The following is a 25,898-nucleotide window of genomic DNA, read 5'->3' as shown; positions in this document are numbered from 1 at the left end:
CAACAGGATCGTTATTGACATAAGGATCGTAGCCATAGGGATCGTACTTCGTCGTGTCATGCACATTTGGCGGATCTCTAACTGGGATATCATCATGGACTATAACGTCTGGATTTGTCTCATGAACACATGTTCCAACGTCACCTTGAGTTCCTTTGAAACCATGACATGGAGGAGAAATGTTCTCTTCAAATCGAACTCTTCTTTATTAACGCTGGCAGAAGCCGATGCATTTCTTATACCTCCCTTCTTAATCAATGTCACACATAGAGGAATGAGCTTCTCTACAGATTTCGATGCTAACCCAATGAATGCACACACATGCCTATCATTTTTTATAATGGTAGGTTTGACAGATTGTGATATGCATGTGTACGAGACCTCAATTTTCAAGTCATGCACACATTTATCCACTTCAAGCTCATTGTACAGAATGTCAAGCAGTTGCTCATACGTCACACCCTTCTCCACGGGCAAAACTTGATTTTCAGCATCCTTGAAAATCCAATCCCTATTTTCGAATTCCCAAACACCATTGAATGCAACAAATACGGAAACAGTCGAATCTGCAACAAAAAAACAAAAAAACAAAAAAAAAAGGTCAAAAAATTAAACTACAACATACAACAGCAAAATGTCGATTTCTATCGAGGTCAAACTATCACACTATCGAGGGCAACCCATCGAGGCCCATTGACTCCAATCGAGGCAATACTACATAATTAAGTTTTATGCCTCTATCGAGGCTCATCGAGACATATTGAGGTAGCCAGTTCCCCTTATGTGAGGATTTTATCGAGACCCATCGAGTCTCATCGAGGCATATTGAGGTAGCCATTTCCCCTTATGTGAGGATGTTTTTGAGACCCGTCGAGGCTCATTGAGGCATATCGAGGTAGCCATTACCCCTTATGTGAGGATATTATCGAGACCCATCGAGGCTCATCGAGGCATATCGAGGTATACAAATAATATAATACATGAGGATTTATCGAGATCCATCGAGGACCATCGAGTCATATCGAGGCGGACAAAAAACCCAGAAAAAACCAAGAAAGGAATGAAAATTCATTCCAATAGTGAAAAATTACAATAAAACATGAAATCATACACAGATCTGTTCGAAATAGCAAAATCAATGTTGATAAACAAGCTTCCTCACTAAATATAACAAATATATACTTACCCATACGATTTTTATCCGAAATCTAAAATGAAGCCCTTGTCTTGAAATGATTCACAACTTGCTGAAATAAACTAAAAAATTTATATAGATTAAGCTGCTTTTTTTTTTTTTTGTGAACAAGAGCCTGAGAGGGAAAACGTGAGAGATCGAGAGGGAGAAGACAATGAGAGAAAAAGAGGGAAATTTATGATAGGGGTGTTATTAATAATCCAAAGAATACTAGAATAAAAATGTGAGATTTTTTTCCGTTGGTATAATTTTATCATGTAATGTCACTTAATGCATTAAGTGTGTGTGCAAGTCTTTATGAAAACGAGTCATTATAATACAGGGCAAACGAAAATAAATCTGTATGTCATGACTCTGTTGCAGTTACAAAGTCAGTTACTGAAACAAAGTTTAACACTGAGAAAGTTCTCTCTCTCTCTTTTTATAAGAACTACTCTAACTTTGTGGGAACTGGAGGTATCACACACTTGAAAGAAAAATTATTAAACTAGTTGTATAATTTTTGTTTCTTTGAAATAAACTAATTGCCAATGATTGGCTCATTGTTTGATGATCAGCAAACCCTCCAGTAGATAACAAGCCTTAAAGAAATTATAAAACGAATTATGGCTAAATCATAAAAGCAAAACATGACAAAAACTTGTCAAAAATTATTTTATCGTTGATCTAAAAAACAAAGAAAAACTTGTACACACATAGTTTTCAAGACTGAAAATTATTTAAAACACACTACTAAAACTAATTTTTTAACAAGACACGCCCAATTTGTCTCAAAACGGAGCAAGCAGCAGAAACTAAAGAGACAACTTCCATGTTCTTCCAAACTTCTTAGTCCACTTCTTCAATCTTAGGCCCGGCTCCACCAGCCCCACCAGAAGGCATCTCAGCAGCACCACCCATAGGCACATCACCACCACCACCACCTTGGTACATCTTCGCTATAATAGGATTACAGATCCCCTCCAACTCCTTCAACTTGTCTTCAAGCTCATCAACTTCAGCCAATTGGTTCCTGTCAAGCCACTCGATCGCCTCGTCGATAGCCTTTTCGATCTTTTGCTTGTCAGCAGGGTCCAACTGCCCGGCAATCTTGTCATCCTTAATGGTATTCCTCATGTTGTATGCATAATTCTCTAAAGAGTTTTTAGCATCAACCTTCTTCTTCACCTCCTCATCTTCAGCCTTGTACTTCTCTGCCTCTTGTACCAATCTCTCAATCTCCTCCTTGCTCAACCTTCCTTTGTCATTGGTGATAGTAATCTTGTTCTTGACACCAGCAGTCTTATCCTCCGCAGAAACATTCAGAATACCATTAGCATCAATGTCGAAGCAGACATTAATCTGAGGAACACCTCTGGGAGCCGGAGGAATGCCAGTGAGCTCGAACTTGCCAAGAAGGTTGTTGTCTTTGGTTCTGGCTCTCTCACCTTCATAAACCTGAATCAAAACTCCAGGCTGGTTATCAGAATAAGTCGAGAAAATTTGCTCTTTCTTGGTTGGAATCGTTGTGTTCCTCGGAATCAAGACTGTCATTACACCACCAGCAGTTTCGAGTCCGAGGCTGAGAGGAGTGACATCGAGGAGAAGCAAGTCTTGGACTTTCTCATTCCCTTCGCCACTAAGAATCGCAGCTTGGACTGCAGCCCCATAAGCAACGGCCTCATCAGGGTTTATGCTTTTGCAGAGTTCCTTGCCGTTGAAGAAGTCTTGCAGAAGCTGCTGAACTTTGGGAATCCTCGTCGACCCACCAACGAGAACGACCTCATGGACATGACTCTTGTCGATCTTCGAGTCCCTCAAACACTTCTCCACAGGTTCCATACATTTTCTAAACAAGTCCATGTTCATTTCTTCGAACCTTGCTCTAGTAATAGTAGAGTAGAAATCAATACCTTCGTAAAGGGAGTCGATTTCGATTGTCGTTTGAGTGGTCGACGAAAGAGTCCTCTTTGCTCTCTCGCATGCCGTTCTCAACCTTCTCAAAGCTCTGGCATTGCCACTGACATCTTTCTTGTGCTTTCTCTTGAACTCTGCCACAAAGTGATTCACAAGCCTGTTATCGAAATCTTCACCACCAAGATGGGTATCTCCGGCGGTGGCCTTCACTTCGAAGATTCCTTCTTCAATAGTGAGGAGTGAAACGTCGAAGGTTCCACCACCAAGATCGAAAATCAGAACGTTCTGTTCGCCGGACCGGGAAGCCTTCTTGTCAAGCCCATAAGCAATGGCGGCCGCAGTAGGCTCGTTAATAATTCTCATCACGTTAAGCCCGGAAATGGCACCGGCGTCCTTGGTTGCTTGCCTCTGAGAATCGTTGAAATACGCCGGAACAGTAACGACGGCATTCTTTACAGTCTGACCCAGAAAAGCTTCAGCGATCTCCTTCATCTTTACAAGAACCATTGACGAAATCTCTTCAGCCGCGAACTGTTTCTCTTCGCCTTTATAGTTAACGACAATCATGGGCTTGTCGCCGGGGCCGGCAACGACCTTAAAAGGCCAGTGCTTCATGTCGCTCTGCACCGAAGGGTCAGAGAATCGTCGCCCAATCAACCTCTTGGCATCAAAGACTGTGTTTTGAGGGTTCATGGCAACCTGGTTCTTGGCGGCATCACCGATTAACCGTTCGGTATCAGTGAAAGCAACATAAGAAGGAGTGGTTCGGTTACCTTGGTCGTTGGCTATGATCTCAACGCGGTCGTTTTGCCACACACCAACGCAGCTGTAGGTGGTACCCAAGTCGATACCAATGGCCTTGCCTTCGGTTTTGGAAGCCATGGAATGAGTTTTCAAGCGCTGGGTTTGGAGTAAAAAGAGGGAATGAAGAGAAGTTTGTCGTAAGAATGGAATTTGGTTTTGTTGTTATGTTTGCTTTGTTTGTTTTTCGAGTCTGAGATGGTTGCGGAGACGGATTAGCATTTATATATAAATGTGTTATAGAAATTTGAAGAAAAATCCAGAGGGAACGAGAAGGAGAAGACAGAGTCGTATTGGTCAGCAATGGACCAACCACCGTCATTGAGTAGATACTTCTGGAGTTATTTTACGTTCCTTCTTCTTTAGCGTAGTAATCTCTAGAAGGCCCGGAAAGCTACACACGTGCAAACACCTTTTCATGGGCTTATATTGGGCCGCTTTAGGCCCATTTTGGATTCCACCGGATGGGCTGAATCACTGTATATGCCATATGGCTGGAGCCTGGTGTCCCTGTCCCCTTCGTTGCAATACTCTACTTACTCATCAACGCTATTTTCTTTCTTTAACAAAAAAATATGAATAAATATTAACTTTTACAATTTTCATATAGTAAGTGATCATTTAAATAACATAAATATATTTATTATGTTGAAAATTCTAAAAAGTGTTGTCGTTTTTTAAAAAAACTAGCTAAGTATATAATTGATAATATACTAATTCAGTCTCTTACATATTTTGATAGCCAAACTATTAAGTTTAAAATTACTCAGTATAATTAACAAGTATTTGTAAGTTTATATAATATTTAATTGTTAGTTAAATATAGGAAAAACAAAGTTTAAAATGATATAACTAGTAAAAATAGAATTTTAAATTTAACTCTGTTAATTTTGCATTTTTTAATAGTAAGAATTGTGAAACTATTTTTTTAGTTATGTTAAATAATTTTAAATAAGGATATTGGGTTCGTATTGAAAAATGAGAAGGGTTAATTTTCTATTATTCTGCAAAATTAAAAAAAATTATTTTTTGAAAATTAATAAAAGAAGTTGATTTATTTTCATAATTATAAATTGTTTATAAAGGGATAAGCCACGTCTTATTTTTTGAAAAAAATGTGTCAATACTGTTGGGAACGTTTTTTCACTTAATATGAATTTGTACATCAGAATATTCATTTACACCCATAAAAATGAGTTTAATTTGTAGAAGATAAAAAATAAAATTAATTTAACATGTCTACAAAAATGAGTAGAAGTGAATCTTTTAAAATATAATACTTTTTAAGAAATTTACTCATTTGATATTCTGTATTTTTACAAAGTATTATTTTGGTATATTCTTTTTACAATAATGTTTATATGGTATCCTGTATTTCAAAATCATATATATTTGGTACTTTAGACTCAGATTTGATAAATAAAAATTTATCATTATCATTATATATAATTAAGTAATTAAATTTGAATTTGGAACTTATATAATTAAGAACAGTTTGATTAAATTGACAAAATTTTATTAATTAAATTTGAATTTAAGGTACTAAATTTGTACGATTTCAAAATATAAGTTATCAAATATATATGATTTTAAAATGCACGACATCAAATGAGTATTATTGTAAACATAAGATACCAAAATGATACTTTACAAAAACACATGGTATCAAATGGTTACCTCCCCTACTTTTTATAATTGGGAAATCTACAAAAATACATTAAAATCTAAAAAAGATATGAACAATACGGTTCATTACAAAAATACAGAATTTCTTTACAAAAGTACGGAGAGGCAAAAGTGTAAATACGAAGTACGGAAATTGTACCCAAAAAAATAGCAAATACAATTTTTTTTTTTTGTAAATATCCGTTACAAATTTGTACATATCTACTACTAATTGGTAAACAACTTTTAAATTTTTGTAACTAATATTTACAAAATTAGTTTATAAAGAGATTAAATTGTAACTAAAAAAATTATTTTTGTAACAAAAGTTTCTAAAACTAGTTTTATAGTTAATATTTACAAATATATTATATAATTTTTATTAGCATAATTGTAACAAAGATTTATAAATATAATTTAAAAATATTCAAATACTAATATTGTGTCGAATGTTAACTATATTTTAACATATAATTATTAAACTAGTAACTAATGTAACGATACTGAATTTTTTTTTTTTTTTGAGTAATCATGAATATTGAATTTGAACACAATAAATAAAACATAAATTTATTTAGTTTGATCAATTTTTTAATTATTTTTCCTTTGTTATTTTTATCTCTTATCTCAAATGTATTACAAATTTATTTATTGACTTATTTAAAATAAGTTTATTTTTAATAGTAATATTATATGATTTCTTGAAGCAATATCATAATTATTTTGTTTATATAATGTTTTGTCAAACTATTTAAACTATAGAGGAAAAAAATAAAATAAAATATAGACTACGAAGACAAAAGGAGAAAATTAGCAAAAAGAAGAAATAAGTTTAGTTGATACAAGAATTCTTCAATCCCTCAGAGGACTCAGTCCTTCAATATGGGGTCCAGCTTTTTGCCAATTGTCCAAATTTTATAGGACTCAGTCTTTTTGTCACATTTGCTTTTGACTTGCAATGACCGGTTTGGTGAACCGGTTAGAAAGTTGTTGGTGATGTGGGTATAAAAAGTAGGGGCAAAAAAGTAATTCCTTGTCCAAAAATATGTACAGTTGAGGACTTGATCGTAAACTTAATATGAATTTGAGAGATATTTACGATTTTGGTAACGTAAGCATTGTGCTTTCGGCAAGAGATTTATATGTTATGTTGAGTGAGATGCACCAATAACCACGTAAGTAAAACTGATATATATTTTGTAGTGTTTTGTAAGTTTTTTTTAAAGTTTTTTCCCTGGACTTGATCGTAAACTTAAGGAGTTTCCCTGGACTTGATTGTAAACTTAATATGAATTTGAGAGATATTTACGATTTTGGTAATGTAAGCATTGTGCTTCCGCCAAGTTATTTATATGTTATGTTGAGTGAGATGCACCAATAACCACGTAAGTAAAAGTGATATATATTTTGTAGTGTTTTGTAAGTTTTTTTAAAAATTTTTCCCTAGACTTGATCGTAAACTTAAGGAGTTTCCCTGGACTTGATTGTAAACTTAAGGACTTGATTGTAAACTTAATATGAATTTGAGAGATATTTACGATTTTGGTAACGTAAGCATTGTGCTTCCGCCAAGTTATTTATATGTTATGTTGAGTGAGATGCAACAATAACCACGTAAGTAAAACTGATATATATTTTGTAGTGTTTTGTAAGTTTTTTTAAAGTTTTTTCCCTGGACTTGATTGTAAACTTAATATGAATTTGAGAGATATTTACGATTTTGGTAACGTAAGCATTGTGCTTCCGCCAAGTTATTTATATATTATGTTGAGTGAGACGCAACAATAACCACGTAAGTAAAACTGATATATATTTTGTAGTTGTTTTATAAGATATTTTTAAAGTTTTTTCCCTGGAGAAGTTTCACTTATTCAATATTGGGATGAATGAATCACTAACTAAATTAGGTATGGAAAAATGTTATTTAGATGGTTGATTAACTAGGAGAGTCAGTACTTGCTTGATTGATATATGTTTGACACTAACATGTTAATATCTTGCAACTAGTGTTTACATAAATTAAGTGTTAAAATATTCTTAATACAATATCATAAGTTTAGTTGAAATATTCTTAATACATAGGTTTAAAGTGAAGACCACATTGGTGGCTTAGTGGATGAGGAAATTATAATTTTCTTATCAATTGCATGAAAAATTGGTTCAGCCAACTGAGAAGTGTCGATTGTATGAGTGAGTCGTATTGGGGTAAGTAGAACGTCCCCAACCACACTTGTGTAATCTATGTTGTAGTAATAAAAAACGTACACACTCATCTAGTTTAGCGTTAATACTTTTTCACCATTCGACCACACTTGCCTAATTCTTGTATCTAATTGTAACTGTTTTGGGATAAGTATGTATCCACTACCTTGTCTTGTTGCCGATAATATTTTGAAAGCCCTTGTGCCAAGGAGGACTGAATATCCGTTGAGGCTAATGGTGAAGACATCTTCAATTTATTGGGGTAAGTTAATAACTTTAACAGTCGGACCTCTAGAGTCGAACAAGAACAAAACTTGAGTAGTACATTATGTGGCGTTGACACCATTCATTGTTACCCCCTTAATATTTCATAAAGTACAAATATGATTAAGTTTAAATATGATGAATGAAGCTATTTATTTTAAGAAGAAATTATGATCACGTATCTTTGAGACTAGGGTAAGAGATATTTATGACCAGTTTTCGCACTGTACTTGGTTGTCATTGAAATCTTTTACAGTGGCAAAGGCCCTGACATGCCTTCCCATTGATGGGAGATGGCTCATTTGAACTGGCTGAGGTTGGCCTATATCCCATAGTTCTAGTCTCTTGGTTGAATGTAGAATGACTCTTTCATTGCTACTCCAGGCAATTGGTGTTGAAAATAGAAGTGGTTGTAAGAGAAGTCCCACTTCACAATTCATTTTAATAGTCCCATTTGTAAGATCAAACAATTTAATGAAACTATATTCGTTGTTTCCATATAGCAATAGATGATGACTTGGGGCATGGCAGTGATATGCTTCATTATCTTGTTGTTCTTGTTGTTTAGTGCTTTTGTGTACATAAATGATGAGAGGCATTGAAATAGATGGTATTCCCAGCTAGAAAATCCTCCAAAATTTGTGGAAACCGTTTGTGTACATTGTGACACGTTTATATCGACCTGAAAATCCATTTGTTGTGATCGTAACTTGATTTCAAATTCCACAGGGAAGAATTTTACCAGTGCAGTACCGTCTAGAAATAAGCTATATTTTGCAACATGAAAATGGTGAACAATTTATAAGTTATTAATCACATAATAAAACGATAATGAATTAACTTGGTAACGATCATTGTAAAAATGAGTAGAGTTCATTTGTATTTAAAATTTAGAAGTTCAATTAATCATTTCGATTAATTTACGAATTTAAGGACTTACCAAACATGTGAGAATATCGTATATACGACATTGTCCTTCGTTGAAAACAAAAATGACAAGGTTTCCATCTGCATTTGTAAATTTTGAATATCTCCCTGATGGAAATGGGAGTTGTATTGCTTGTATATGACACTTTGCAAGAGAAACATGTAACAAATGTGTTGGGATCTTGTTTTTGTGTGGGTCGTAAGCACAATTCTCAGTTTTGATATTGGCAACTATTTCAATATTTTTTGTTTCCAACTCTATGTCTTCTGGGTCTGCCATTTGGGAGGAGAGGTTGAGATTATAAACACCCTTCAAACTTTCAGTTAATGGAGTAAATGACGTAGGCAAACTACAAGCATATAATAAGGTTAATGTTAGTATTTTAAATTTTTATATTATACTCATTAAGTAGTTAGTGAGCAAGCTAAATGAGCAAACTATTGAAATTTTTCTACACAAGCCTTCACAATTTTTAAAAATTTATTTACAGTTTGTTTCTTGCCCACTTGAGGAAGTGAAGTAGTCCAGTTTAACTTATCAATAAGTTTGAGATAAATGTGGGCTACCAAAGTCAGGCCCACTTGCAAAGTGAAGAACCATTGGAGTTAAAAGATTGAATTCCATTTTCAAACATCAAATTTGGTGAGGTATAGAAAATAATAGGTAATGTTACTTGTGGACATTCATAATTAAACTGAGCTGGGTGTTTAATTTTATGATTGACTATAGAAAAATTTCTTGAGTACTTTGCGAAGTTATGAAAAGATGTTGTGCATAATAAAACATGAAAAATGGTGTATGAACTAGTTACTTGCCATGCATAGAAAGCAACATCAATTGATCCACCACTTCTGTCCTGTTTGTCACAGATCAACATAAACTTTTGACAACTTCTACTTGTACTGAAGAGAGGAATCTGTTATGAAATTCGTTATTTCTTGGTGAAGATGAAGGAGAAGCACATACGATGCTATGCGTGTGAACGAACTCCATCCCGTTGTAGATGAAAATTTATTGAAGTATTTTCATATTTGATATAGAAGGCAACAATTGGCGAGGAAAGTAAATGTATATTTATTGCTTGACCGTGTTATAGGTGGGTGATGCATGTACCGTTGTTTTTTGGGAAACTGAGTGATAGGTTAAATTCGTAAACACTTAACAGGTTAACTTGTGGGAACCAAACTATTGGCGAATTTCTAGGAATATCGGTCCAACCCAGCTAAAAATGGACCTACAGTCATAGATCAATTTAGGAAGAGAAGTAGTACAATAGATTAGGGTAGCTGATTTGTGATAAGACTAATCATTACTATGTTAATACCAAATAAGGTTTAATTTTTGTGTTGTTTTACCGAAGAGAATAAGTACTACAATAATTAGTTGTCCTCTCATATGGTAAATTTGAGGATCATAATTACGTTAAGGTTTGATCATCTCAGATATGTATTATAAATGCATCACTATAAGATATGGAATGAGTGAATTGCCAAGTAAATTACGATTTTTGAGGCCTTTAAAACCATTTTTTTTTTAAATTTTCAGATACATATATTAGGAAGATACGTTAGCGGGTAAGAGATGATAAGTAATTTGAAAGTTGTAGTGCGTAACTCATAACTCTTACCCCGTAATAAAAGCTGCTACTTTATAATTGTTCAGACTATTCTATTTTATTACGTGTAAATGTTTTATTTGTGTGATTTAGGATGATTGAATTACCAACTATATTAGTTACATGACAATATTTTATATATTCTAGTTATATTATAACTCGTTACATGTCTTTGTTCTCCTGTGATTGATATCTCAAATCGAATTAATTAATCTATGAAATTAGTTGGCCAACATTAACTAGAAATGATCGAAAATTTCAGTCATGATTTTTTGATAAAACAAAAGAAATTCCTAAAAGAGACGGTGACGTATAAAAACAACTATTAAAATGTTACGAAGAGATTGCTTTTCAAATTGTTGAAAAAAATGTAAGTTAAACCATGTCATGAAATGCATTAACAACACAACATAGTAACTGGCATTCATAATAGCCGAATTGGTTCATTGCGTACATGGTTATAAAACAACTTCAAAATAGCTTATTGAAATAAAAATACCAACCTAATTGTTTCATTCCTTATCCAACAAAACTATAATAGAGGACTACAATAAGCACAACACCACAATGAACAAAATACATTTCGGTTCCAGTCATTGATGCCTTACTAGTTAGGACTAGAGGGAGGTGGTGGAGAAGAAGACTTGCGTTTGACTAGGTTGGGATTTCCCTTTTGCTCCCCGTGACAACATTGGCAACACCATCGACTCCTAATTTCGTCAACGTCGTTTCGCAGATTAAACAACATGCTAAATGTTAGATTTTGGAAGGTGTTCCTGCTCATGTACATCTCTTGGTGGGACACCTCAGAGTCTAAAGACGAGAATGAGATTGTTTTCCCATGTTGTTTCGTCCTTCAAGCAGACGAACCTTCGGGTAGAACAACCAGTTTTTTGCGAGGTCGGCCTTCGAAAACCAAAATTAATAGTTACGATTTGCAAATTATTCAAATCAGAGGAAGTTCTGAAGGTAATGTAAAAAAACGTAGTAAATAATATAATCATGAACTTGAGTGGATAACCTCGCCTTCGTCGTGGCTAAATTTTCGAAGCATCCCCTTTGACAAGGTCATCTTGTAAACTTTGTGGAGGAGGCACGTCTTTGTCTGGTTGTCGCTTGAGAGTGTTCTTGTTTTTACTAGGATGGTCGACCCTTGTCGGTGGAGATGGCTCAAGAGATCCATGGGGTGTGTCTTGCGTCGTTAATGGGGGGCCGCCAGCCAAGCATTTGAACCTCATGTTTTTAGGAATGGGAAGCAGTTAGGTTTGTAATGGGGAATATGTGAATGGTAAGGGTTTACATATGATTTACTGAAATGAAGAGATGATGTTGGGAAAGAGAAACTGAATAGTGACCTTCAAAACTACACAGTAGGCTAATCATGGCTACTATGTGGACCTGGTTGGATACTAACACACGCAAGACACATTCGGAATCCTAGTTGAATGATTCTGTTTATTTTTCTTACACCAAATTTGATTTTATAATGCGACAGTGTGTAAAATATGTACTCCATTTTTTGGTTAAATGGGCTAGGCTTATTTTGAATGGGTCGAAATCTTTGCTGGAGATGTCAGTTTTTAATTAAATTCTTGCAAAATACCACATTCCACAGTACTCAAAGGAAAAAATTATAAATTACGGGACCGACAATTATTTAAAAAATAAATTGCCTATTTATTACATTTTTAAATAGTAAGTGCCTAATGAATTACAATGCAAGTTATTGTGACATTTTCAACATTTTTAATTATATTTCAAAGTAAATGGGAAGATATAATTTTGTGAAAAGAAAAGTTGTAAACATAGTATAAAACTCTTTGTTGATATTACATTAATTGAATAAGATATTCTAATTGAAGACATGGTAAATGAAATGATTTCCGTGTTGGATTAGCTTATACAGGTTCTTTATTTATTTTCATGTATATCTAATATTAAATAAATTAATACATAATAGCCTAAATTTTTTTTATAAAATTGAATTGAAAGAGAAACAAAGAATAGAATACTTACAGTATACGCAGGGGAATTAAATAGTCATTCCTTCAGTTTCTCTAACTCTTGTATCCTCTCTGTCACAGAGTATTATCAAGAAACTGAACCGATTTTTTATTTTCTTCACAATCTTCCACTGTATCCTTAGAACCACCTAGACTAGTGTGGGCAATTCTGAACACATGAGATAAATATAGAGAGAAGAAGAGAAAATAACAAAGAGGCTTAGAAAATGACTTGTGTTTAGAGAGAATCTAAAACTATCAGAAAATCTGAGCTGTGACTTATGTTTTGACTTCTTTCTAAGCACTCCTTTTATAGACTCAATTAGGTAATTTAATTTAATTAGAAAATCAATAAAATAATAGCCATTTTAAAGCCTTAGGTCGAAATTATCATGGGCTTTAGGCCTGTGAAATTTTCTATTCGATTATAAGCACATTGGACTTAAAATCAAGGCCTGTATTATTTTCTATCGATTTAATTAATTAAATAAATTTTTAAATCGTTTATCAAATTAATTATTTATAATTTGAACCTTGATTTAAAATTATTTATTAATTTAGATACGAATTTATCTTAATTAATAAATCTGCCATAATTTCTCTTTTTTTCTCAAAATTACACAACTCTGTGAAACTATCCAAAATTAACCTGGTCAACTTTGATAATTAAATCAATTAATTGAGACTATGTAGATGATTTTATCCAAGGTACAATGGGGACCATGGGCCTATGAAATAAAGCTCCAATAAGTTATCATAAATCTAACAAATAAATTTACTAACTTATTAATTCCTTGTGACTCCACTATAGACTCGGAATTGCACTCTTGAATTCATAGAACGTTCTATAACAAATATATATATACGCTATTAATTATCCATTGTTACAACCGTAATTGTCACTCAATCCTCTATAGACGGTCTACAATGAGATATGACTAAAATACCATTTTAACCCTCATTGTATTTTATCCTTAAAACACTTAGTTCCTTGTAAATGATATTTCAGTAAACTAATTTAATTACTGAAATGAGATCTCTATCATTTAACACCTTGAATCAAACTAAAAGCAAACCATCGTTTGACTTCTTCATCAGAAGCTATAGATGTTCATATCTATGATTAACACTCCTAATCAATTATACTACCGAGTTCCCAAGATGTAAGTATGGGCTAGTCCTTACGGCAAGCTGGTAACGAACAAGTCAAAGAACTCAAATAATACAATCAGTTATAATACTAACCACTCAGAATTGAGATTGAATTGACCTATGGTCAACTATATGATATGACTAGAATAGATAATAACGGTATGTTTACTTATCTTATCAACTGTCAATATCGGTCTAGTCCGATGTAACAAATACATCCGATCTTATCTACTTTGGTAATGTTCTGGAAAGAACATAACACTGTAATGTGTAAGTAGATCATATCGTAGATTGACAAGTCAGTGTAAATCCTGTGCACTGACTAATCTGTAGAGTCCAAGAACTTTACTTAGCTAAGATAGATAGTAGTATGATAGTATTTATAGCATTATCTTTGTTACTGTGGATTTTTGGTTCAGACCGGGAATTATTTGGACACTCATAGTAGTACTTATAGATTTTCTAAGTTTAATCTATAGTTTAAGAATATTAAGTATAACCTAAGGTTTGATTAATGTGACTGATATTAAGGATTATATTTATTATATTATAAGGTTTAGATATCAACCAATAGGATTTTAAGCACATGTTATGAATGGTGATTAAGGATTAAAGATTTTTGAGGATTTAATATAATAAGGAGTAAAGTTTGAATGTTATAGGGTCAGTCAGCAGCTTTGAGTACGTTGAGGGCTTAGTCAAGGCTGTTTACTCCATTCAAACTTAGCTAAAAATGTGTAATTTCGTGTTTAAATATTCAACGTGTGCCGATATATCGCAGCTATAGGGGGCGATATATCGCAGCACGTAGATACGGAAAACACGAATCGATGCACGGTCGCCTCGGGAACAATGGTCCAGGCGATATATCGCCTATAGGGGGCGATATATCGCCTCCTCCAGCATAAATTCAAATACTTTTGAATTCCTTTCCTTTCAGCCATTCAAACTCCTCCATAAGTCCAGCATCTTTTGAACGAGTCTTCAGCCTCTGCTGAACGATTATTCAAATGATTTTCATCTAAAAAGCCATTATTTTTATTCAAGTAAAATCAAGATACTTTCTTTCCCAAACTCTATAAATAGGACCTAGTACCCAGCCATTATTCACCTTTTGCTCTAAGTTCAGAAGCTGCTAGTGTTAAGTGAGTGTGAGAGTGTAAACACCTGGTTTGGGAAAAACTATAAGCTTAAAAATCATAAGCTTATCAAACACTTTGGGAAGTGAGTTCTATAGTATTTCGGTGGAGGTGTAGATTGGTCTTTCAAGTCTTTGAGGTAACCAAAACTCTAGTTCCTTTCTGTATTATGTTATTTTCTTTCTCATAGTCTTCTACTCAATCTCTAACCTTAATCTTCATTTTGGTTAGGGAATCTAAGTTCTTGAGCACATAAGTTCGGTAAGCATGTTTCTCAAATGGTTTAGTCTTTCCATCTCTTTCATTTCATCTCCTTTCTTTAGACTCACTCTTTCTTATGGTTTTAGGAGTGTTCCAAAAAGTCCCAACTCAGTCCATTATATCCCGGTAACTTTGGTAAGGAAAATAGGCTAGAATCAATATGTTATGTGCTTATGTTATCTATATGTTTTATGTTATTAAATGTGTTATGATATGTATATATGTTTGTAGGCTTGGGCATATGACCCATATGACTAACAAGACCCCAAATGGGTTATGGGCATATGACCTACTTAGCTAGTAGGACCCCACTAATCCCATGGGCATATGCTTGTTTAGTCTATGGGACCCCAAGTAATAATGGCCATTATAATAAGTGTATGTTATATGTATTATGTTAAGTCTTTATGTTTCTTATGAAATTATGTATATGATTAAGTGTTAGATTTTTCCTTGCTGGGCATTAGGCTCATTCCTTTCTGTTTATGTGCAGGAAATAAGCTTTAGAGGTGGAAAGATTCGTGACGCTTAGAGGATGTGTATCGATGGTGAATGGAGTCAAGGAGCCGAGCGTTATTCGATTCGAGGATGTAGTCTTGTTTATGTTTTTTATGGTTTTAAATGTATTTTCCGCATTTTCTATGTAACTCTTTTCACTTTAAGTTATTTTTGTTTTAAAGACAATGGGTACCCATATCCTACTTATTTTTATGAAAGTAACCTTTGTTTCTACAAGTTTATAATAAATTATGGTATTTTTGCAAATGTATGTTTTAGTAAGAATTTGTATGTATAGTTCGATAATGGTCCAAGAGTCTAGATTAGTGGGTCATTACATAATCTTAGGACTAACTTATTTTGAACATATAATCATATTTATATTCTACTATGATGATGTCACTATAAATAAGATTAGCTATATGCTTGGAATTTAATAGAAGTTTATATTAAAAAAATAATCATGAAAATAAAAACATGTGAGCAAAGTGATTGACCAAGTCAAAAAATAATTTGTATTCTTTTATTGATAAAAAAATGAGATTACAAAGAATTTGAGTTTTAATTAGGGCATAAAACCCCAACAGTCCGCTTAAAATCACTTCAGTACAAGGTTTTTTCGCAGCTACATCTTATTTTCACTTAGGCATATGAACATAATCAATTTTATTATGTTACTCTTACCTATATAGGATAAAAAATTTAGAGGTTGATTATGGAAATCAGTGATGCAATTTTTAATCGGAATACGCTAAAAGATCCCGGAGTCTGGTAAACGGTCCGGGCCTGTGGTAAACGAAGAGGGACAGAGGTAAACGAACCCGGGTCATGTCCTCCAGGTTGGCAGGAAAAGGCAGCCATGACCCTGAAGCCGCCCCACGACGCGTGGGAGCTGTCCCCACTTTTCACATGCGAAAAAGGCCACCTCGGGATTGCACGCCGCTGGTTCAGACCTGCACTGGCAGTGCACTGACCGATCTTGTCTCCTAAATCTGCCTCGTAACTCGGAATGTCCAGACCAAAATCCCTATTTAGTCGGGCGGAGCATAGGCTTTGGGCTGCCCGATTGGGCTTCAGTCTCTCTTAATCTTTTGTATTTTTATCCTTTGTACTGGGCTTCCATTATAGAAGCCTAAGGTATTTATCCTTGATGGGCCCGGGTCATTCCTAGTCGAAGGCCCGTGCTCCTGTGAGCCTATAAATACAGATGGCAGAGCTCTGTAGAAAGGATCTCTCTTCGACTTGTATACAGTTACTCTGTCAAAACATAGAGAGAAACTCCATTGTAAAAGACTTTCCAAGCTCTAATACAACTGACTTGTGGAGTAAGGCTCGTTAACGCCCCAACCACGTAAAAATCCTATTTTTATCTTCTAAATTCCATATCATTAGTCTTACCTAATATTCATTAATATAGTTTCCGAAAATCTCGGTAAACAGCTCTAATCATTAAAATCACCCCGAGACTCATCCCGAGGCCCGAACTTAAACCTGTTATGACTAGACCGCTAAATAATATTCCATGATCGTCTCATGCCGAATAGCTCGAACAAACCCACAATATAATGTGGTCTCAACACTATATCACCGACATGCGTACAAAAAGATAATTATACTCTCAACGGGCCAAAATAACCAAAATATCATAATAATTAAATGTGGACTAACATGCATGCGTATAACATCATATTATAATATAATTGACATAAACATTCATATTATCATTTAATGGCATAATTAAACAGTTATGGCCCTCCCGACCTACTAATCCAACCATTAAACCACATTACGGATTTGGGGCATTACAACTTGTTCTTTCCCTTGACGGGTGTAACGCCCTGGATAGCCAAGACCGCTACACTGTGTACTTATAAAGGTGCAAAACTTGCTAATCAAGTCATTATTTTAAAAACGTGTCACTAAACATGTAAAAGCTAGGTTTAAAAAGGTTTTGGTCTCAAAAGACTCATTTCATATATTTAAACTATTATAAACACGGGATCCCATAAGAAAACGGAGTTAAAATGAGTTTACTGACTCCCAAAAGTACATGAGTAACCACTAGCCATATTAAGGAAAAATAGACAGTCTTCAGGTCTCGCGTCCCTGCCTAAACCTCAACCGTGGTGGTCGAGCACCTGGCTATGTACATTCTGCTCGCTGAGCTCTCCAATCAAGGCTGATCTAACTTGCCATTGCCTTTACCTGCACCACGTAGGACCCCTGAGCCAAGGCCCAGCAAGAAAACATCTTATACAACTCAATCAATGATAACGGACAATTAACTCATTAAGCATGTATTTCCCATCAGACAATCCACAACAGATATTCAGCACATACATTCAGATTCAAGATACAATCTATCACATATTACACCCATATCACATAATATTCAGGGTCGATGACTTAGGCCGCACCCTCTGTTTAACCTGCTGACTCCGGCCCGCTTAAACCGAGCTCAGTGCATAATAAGCTGTCCTCGGCTACCAGTGGCCGAGCTGCGCCCTGTGCGCTAGTGAAACCCTTGGCACCCTTAGGCCGTTGGTTCACTAAATGGCTTGCATGGCATAATACCATCTTTTCAAGCATTTACAATAGGGAGCCCTTAGTCCCGTCACATATATCCAACCAGGTGCAGTTTTCTTACCTCTAGTCTGTACAATTATTGATTACGAGCAACGCCCCTGAAGCACGATCTGTTCCCGAGCCTAAGCCTTTATTACCTAGTCACAACCAAAGTATAGGGTTCCATTAATACTCAGATATAGGTTTCCAGTTACAAAACTAACTCCCGCGAAACCAAATTCCACCAAGCACGGTGGTGAAACCAATCCCGAGCATACTAGACCATTCCCTCGTGCCTAAAACCCTAAAAAACTCATGTGTGCAACCAAGGGCTGCGGCCCTTGAAGCTTCGCCGCGGCCCTAGCCTCAAAACAGAACCAAGCCCATCTTGAACAAGACACGCGCCACGGCCCTTGCCTTGGGCGCCGCGGCGCCCTCTCATGGCCGAGCCTCCTTGGCCTTTTTCATCCTAGGGCCGCAGCGCTCTAGAATAGAGCCGCGGCCCTCCCCTTCGTGCCCAGAAAATCCATCATTTCTAAGCTTGAAACCTCATCTTAAACCATCCCAAAGCTCCCCAACTCATAACCAATTAATCCCAACTCCTTTAGCATGACTTAAACAACATAATTCCACAGAAAACACAGCCTAACATAGACTAATCTCCTCTTTTCAATTTCTGAAACTCAAGAGCTATAAACACTCAAACCAGCCATTCAAATCCAATTTAAAACTTCTAAACCATGAGTTGAAACTTACATCTTCTGATGAACCACTTCACCAAGCCAAAGCCAAGCTAAGTCCCCAAGTTTCCTCCTCAATTCTGCCTTAAGACATCAAAACCATGTTTGCTTCAACACTTAACCAAAATCCAGAATTCTAACCACAGAGAAGAAGATTAAGAGCTTACCTTAACCCTGTTTTAGTTCTTGATTTACTCCTGAGCTAAGCCTCCAAATCACCCCCTTCAATCCTCCAAACTCCAGCTGAATTCTAGCAAATTCTCTTTAAGATTTTGTGTTTCTTCCCCCTTGTTTTCCTTGAGAGAGAATAGAGAGGTAAGGCTGAGAAAATAAGGTTGTTTTATATTTTCTAAAGGCTTCCTTATGTCTATCTTACTCGTTAAGTTAATCCCGAGGCTCGGGGTGTCGGAACCGTCCCCGAGGCGAAAATGGTAAAATCCCCCAATATTCTCGCTTAGACATCCTAACCTCAAATATATCTCCATATATTTACTTTCATGACCCGATAGTCCAAATCGCTACCCACTATCTAAAAATACCCCCGACTTATCCAAAGTCATATCTTAAGTCCCGTTGTGACTTTTCCCGCTATCTGACCCTAGGATCGTCTCGAGTCGTGCTCTGTGAACCTATCCACCTAATAATGTGGTTCTCACATATACCACATATTTATTTCATATTACATTACCACATAATACCATCAATTATCATATAAACATTACTAAACATATAATTACTCATTTAAATCACAATTATTCCATTAATGCCCTCCTGACACACTAAGCAAAGCCCTTAAGCCTTATTAGCGATTTTGGGTCGTTACAATGGGTCTCCCCATGCATCTTCACCTTCAGCTGAAGCAGCTCATCTAATGTCTGAAGACAGGTCTCCACAGTCTTCAATGGCTTAAACATATCGTAGGGGTGAAAAGACTAAATTGCCCCTAGCTCATTTAAAGTTTTCTAAAGGCTCCCAAGGGTAAAACCGTCATTTCCCATGTGTTTTGTTAATCATAATTAGCACCCTCAACTTCCCATTATTGTAGATATTCTCAAATACAAATAATTCATATCCCGTTACCCGTTAATCCCCGGCAACGCTGTAATCACCAAATTACCCGGAGACTCACCCCGAGCTCCGAACTTAATCCCGTTATGACCAACATGCATGAATATACATAATTACGCCATCAGCTGGTCAAATTACCAAACTGCCCCTATGATGAAATGTGGACCCACATGCATGCATTTAACATCATGTTATAATATAATTCACATAAACATGCCCTTCATCTGTTTTTAACTACATAAGACCACGAAGTAATCAACGTTTTCTACCGTTTCATTTTTACTCGACTTCTCTTTAATAAGTTGCATCAGAATAATGGGGACTTCTCTTTAATAAGTTAAAATACTAATGCATTAAATAATTATGATACATTAGTGTTTCAGTGAAACTCCACATCATTTTTGGAAAACAATCTCCGCATTTTGCAGCTATGTTCATAACTACAAAATTAAAATTTTAATGATGTATAACTGTATTCTATAATTTGTTTCACCATAATTTAAAAAAAAATATCTTTCACATGTGGTATTAATATATATTTATAAAATTCTAATGATTTCATGAAATTTTGTTAGCACAACTAGGAAGGTGCTATCTGAGTTGTTACACGAGGATGGGGGTTCGACCTGGTGCATTGTTACATTTATGCTCTTTAATTAAACATAAGTTCAACGTTTTTTGCTCAACTAGCTTTCACCCCTCCATTGAAATTCAAATCAACTCTCTTGCATTGATTTTGCCTACATATATACAATAAATTTTTGCAAATTAAGTTCACACCACACTCAAAAGATTAGTTGAACATCTTCCCTCTAGTATTTTAAGTAAATACTAAACACAATATCAATTGTTTTCAGTTTCAATCCAAAACAAGAGGATGCTGAAAGATATGAAAATAGGTAACATTACACATATTTTGATTTCTAATTATAACAAAAGGGTTCGCACAACATGATCCTTTATACTAATACATTGTACACATACACTCATGTTTACTTGATAGAACCATATGGCCACATCGGCAACCATGGTTACTGAAAAAGAGTGACTACATAAACCAAATATCCATTATATATAGAACTACTACATTAGCTTGTTAAGTTCAAGTTAATTTTCTCTGTCACTAGACAACATCCTCCAACTCTTGGAAACACAAAACCATAGTGTCTAGTGCATCTTGCATATCACCGATGGTTAAGCTGTCAAACCTTTCTTCTCAATCTTAGCTCGGAGTAACTGAGCCGTCGTCATACCCTTGTCAAACTTCCCAATCTGTTCCTTAATAAAACATTCAATGTCTGTGGCTTTTGGATACTCTAATTTGGCGACGTCAGGTTTCTTAACAATCGGGTACGGGGATATGGTTGTTAATTTTATTCCTACAGCCACCTGGGTGGATCGAAAGTAAACCGGAGGAGTTAAATCCATTGCGATGGTGTTGCAGCCTGAATCCATCGTTTGTATGGCTCCAGCGTCAGTGTCTGTGTCCGCATCCAAAATTATGTCACGTTTGTTCAGATCTAAATCGTTGGCTGAGATGGCCATCATCTTTTCGAAATATTACCCTTAATGTCTCTGTTCGCCAAAACAGAAGTCCAATGCACAGATGTGTTTATACCAATGTTGGATTTATATAATGGCAATTTATTATGGTTTCCACTAGTTTTGTCTTATTATATTACATGTACATTAGTGTATCTGTGCATTGAGAACCCATATATCCCACAATACCCGCCAAGCATTGAATGATTGACCGACTACCAACAGTATTTTGAAATTGACTACACTGTCGTGGGATCCACCCATTTTTTGGAGTATTTATACATGTTATGGCTTCTTTGACTCAAATACTACCCACCCTCACCACACCTTCATGTCATATCCAAATTTGATTTTAATATCCATAGTGGGGCCAATTCTGTGGATGCATTGTTTATTTGCTCATAACACGACCCTACATTGTTACTTGCATTTATTTCAAATGTCACTGCTGCAGGAATGTACTATAAGAAATGATAGTGTGGCCTCGTATTGGTAAATTTGTGTCATAACTCCTATGGCACTTAGGCATACCTACACCTCTGAATGACTTCTAGAGTACACCATCCATGTCCTATGCTCTTGTTTGGACTATGTTATTAGTGTGCATATGTATGGAACACTATAAACTCCCATTTATTTACGACCAACCATCTACTATGGATTCCGGCTCCTCATTCGACTCATGCAATCGAGAGGTTTTCCCCGAGGTCGCCCGTCAAGAAAACATTCGCCCGAAACTGGAAGAGTTCACGCACTGTAGAATAATAACCCTCCCCCCACACCCTTTAGAGTACATTAATGATATAAAGGATAAATTGGAGGAGAAGAAGTTCTTGATTTGGCAAATCAATTTTGAAAAAGGTATGTTGGAGGAACGTAACAAGTCAATGGAAGCGAAGATATTGGAGTTGGAGGCCGAAATTGTTGAACGGTGCAACGAATTAGAAGGATTGAGAAGGATTGCTTCCAAGGATGACTACCAAAGGTTGTCCGAAGTAGTGGACGAACTTAAGTCTGAGGCATTGACTAGATACCAACAATATCTAGATGAAAAAGTGCACAACAGGGTCGGCGTCCGTTTGCAAAAGGAAGGTAGAAGAGGATGAACAACTCCATTGTTAGTAACTTCAAAACTTTATGATACTATCCTTGTCTAAGTTAGTCTAAGTGGGCGTTGCATTGCATTAGTTTCACCGAGTAAGAATGGTTTGTTAGTTTTTAAGTGTTGTTCAATTAGGTTTGAGTTGTTAGTTTCTTGAGGTGGCGTATGTCATAATGACTTGTTTGTCAGATTATTTGACTAAACTTTCATAATATGTTTGTAGTACTTATGATAATTAATAACTTATAATGGAATTATGTTCACTAGTATTACTCTAAATGAATGTCAGAGTTACACTTGAGGAGACTTAGTGGGACAACCTTCCCATCATGAAGAAATTGTTAGAGTACCACATGATAGTGCACCTATCTAGAGAGTAGGTTCATCTAGTCTAAGTAAACTTGGTTGTTTCCATACTCAAACAGCACCTCCCATCCCCCAATTACGACCATATCTATATGCAAGTACAATTTTTTTTTTATGAACCCCTGCCAACTGAAGGATTCACAACTACATTGTTAAAAAGTGTTGTTCTACAGATCGGTCATACATGGATCTTATTTTTTACATTTTCCCAGTTACATACAACATCCTCCCCTTATTGACTACATAAACCAAATATATGTCTTTCGGTGATACAAATGAGGAGTTACAAAAATTGAATCCATTTCTCGGTATATTTAATTATCCTTCGAAATTGGGTTATAATATAAATTGGAAAGGAAAGCACTCATGCTTTTTGTAATGACCCACTCTACACTTACATATAAAAACATCATAACTTTATTTAAAACTATAAAGCAAATGTTAAACTACATAAAATTTAAAGTAGGATATGGGATCCCATTGTTTTAACTAAATAGATTACAAAATAAAGTGCGGAAAATACATATAAAGCATAATTTTTAAAAGACTAAGAAGCGACTTCATCATCGAACTGAAACGCTCAATCCACCGATTCCATTCTGCCTCAATACACAACCCCTAAGCTGCCAAGAACCTTTCCGCCACCAAAGCTATTTTTCTGGACATATAAACATAAAGGAATGAGCCTAATGCTCAGGAAGGAAAATCTAACAACATAAATCATATACATAAATTTATATCATATGCTAAAAACATACCATAACATATACTATAAGCATTTCATATATGTCATATATACTATAATGGTCGTTACTACTTGGGGCTTGTAAAGTAAACAAGTCATATTAATCAAACCTTAGGTTAAAATTAATATTCTAAAACTATAGGTTAAACTTAGAAAATGTACAAGTGTTACCACGAGTGTCCAGCTAAATCCAAAACTGAACCAAAATCCACAGTCATAAAAATACTACAACTATTACTATTGGTACTACTATCTAACTAGCTAAGTAAAGTTCTTGGACTCTACACTTTTTAAATAATTACCATTATAATGATTAAATAAGCTCTTTAATATGAAATAATACTCCATGAGTTCATAATAATCGAAATATTCAAAATTTTAATTATTTCATTTCTTCAGCTTTAAGAAGTACGATATGAAATCATGGGTGAAGTTCATAACCTAATAAAGCTTATTAACACAAACAACAAAGTAATTTAAAACATATATATTCTACTCACCCATGCGTCGCAAAACTATGACTGCCGGCTATCGTACTTTCATTTAGAGGAATATCGCCACTCGCAGAAATGTTATTTTACCATGGTGTAGATGTGTCATTATTGCCATCGTCATTGCTTTCTCCAGGCTGGAAGAAGCCACAACATACACTTGCTTCTGTGGATGGAAACTTAGAAAATGGTTGAAATTGTTGCGTCATTTGAATTTGAGGTTGAACTTTGCAAGTTGCCTTGTTGTGCCCTAACTCGTTGCAGTTTCTGCATCTTCTCTTGTTAGCCACCTTGTTATCATGCTCCTTCTCCTTTCCTTTTGAATTTTTATTAGGTTCCCTCCCCTTAGTCCGAATTAAAGCTGGATCTCGGATCACTCTATTAGATGGGTGGGAGTGGTTCTCATTTTGATCAATGTTTGCGTCACCGAATTGATTACAAAATTTGAAGCACATTGACTTAAATTTCTCCTCCAACCGAGACATCTCATTCATGGCCTCTTCGTAAGTGTCGCTTTGCTTGGTCGCAAAGTATCCCATTGCATTGAATCGTGATGTTAATGATCCCCATCTTGTACATACCAACACATCAGCGGGCACCCTAGAATGGGGGAAACCATTCAATTCAACCGAGCTCTTAGCATCCTTCCTCAATCTACCCTTAAACAGAAAGTCTGGAATGCAAGGTATGTTCAAGTGCTTCATAACAGCGAATATATGACGACATGGAATTCCATCGGACTCGAATATCATACATGTACAATTGATGTGTCCATGGTCAGTGTCGTAGTTCACTTGACTCTGTACTAGTCCTTTTGGGAAACATGTCAAGTAGTACGACCGACTGTTAACTGTTACATCTGCAGAGTCAACTGAGTATGAAAGAGCACTACTGATTTGCTCTGCCACTTTTTTGTACATGGTCCTGGTAAGAATGGAGGCTACTTGTTGGTAGTACTGGTGGAGGACGTTTGTTGGTATACTGGGCGAAGTGTGGTTACTGATGAAGTCATCCTCCCTTTCGGTGTGGCGAATGTTCGGTATGGCTGCATCAACTTGGCCGACAAGATCCCTAAGCTTAAGTTTGCTCGTTAGGAAGTGCGATAGGTAGGAATTGATTAACTCGGACCTTTGGGTGGTTGTAAGACCCGCGAAGAAGTTTCCCCGAAGGAAACACTCAGCCCAACTTTTACGGTTGGCGTAAGTTGTTTTTGCCCAGCGACTTTCTTGAAGATGGAATTCTGAGACCATATTGTTCCATGTATCCTCAAACTGTTCCTCGGTACAATATTGATAAAGGATCTCTTTGAATTTTGCCTTGAAAACTGGGTGAGGTGCATTGCTGGTTAAGTTGGCTTGAAGGTGCCACGCACACAAACGGTGGACTAACTGCGGCATGACTACCTTTATTGCGTTTGCCATAGCGTGGTCTCCGTCGGTGACAATAACATGCGGTGCCTTGTTTTTCATGCACTCTAAGAATTCTTGTAAAACCCATATGTATGTGTAACGCCCCAAACCTCAGGGACCGTTACGGTGTGCCTTGTAAACAGTGCTAAACTCGCTAATCGAGTCATTAGGCCAAAAATGTGTAACTAAGCATGATTAGCGGTTTAGGGATTAAATATTTTGGTTAGGGTGTAACGTTTCACTAGACTGTT

At 35.7% G+C, this 25,898-nt stretch overlaps 2 protein-coding genes across 2 annotated transcripts; both read right to left on the bottom strand.

Annotated features, from left to right (window-relative positions):
- Nucleotides 1-1,835: 1,835 nt before the first annotated feature.
- On the bottom strand, nt 1,836-4,167 carry LOC133796492 (heat shock 70 kDa protein). The gene has a single exon (XM_062234025.1). The coding sequence runs from the start codon at nt 3,971-3,973 to the stop codon at nt 2,024-2,026; it is 1,950 nt and encodes a 649-aa protein (XP_062090009.1). The 5' UTR covers nt 3,974-4,167; the 3' UTR covers nt 1,836-2,023.
- Nucleotides 4,168-24,324: 20,157 nt separating this feature from the next.
- LOC133795178 (protein FAR1-RELATED SEQUENCE 5-like) lies at nt 24,325-25,659 on the bottom strand. Its single transcript, XM_062232633.1, has one exon. It carries the CDS (start codon nt 25,657-25,659, stop codon nt 24,325-24,327), a length of 1,335 nt encoding a protein of 444 aa, XP_062088617.1.
- Nucleotides 25,660-25,898: the final 239 nt, after the last annotated feature.

The sequence above is a fragment of the Humulus lupulus genome, chromosome 8 (assembly GCF_963169125.1).
Source record: "Humulus lupulus chromosome 8, drHumLupu1.1, whole genome shotgun sequence".
NCBI classification, from domain to species: Eukaryota; Viridiplantae; Streptophyta; class Magnoliopsida; order Rosales; family Cannabaceae; genus Humulus; species Humulus lupulus.
This window is presented reverse-complemented; position numbering and strand designations above follow the sequence as displayed.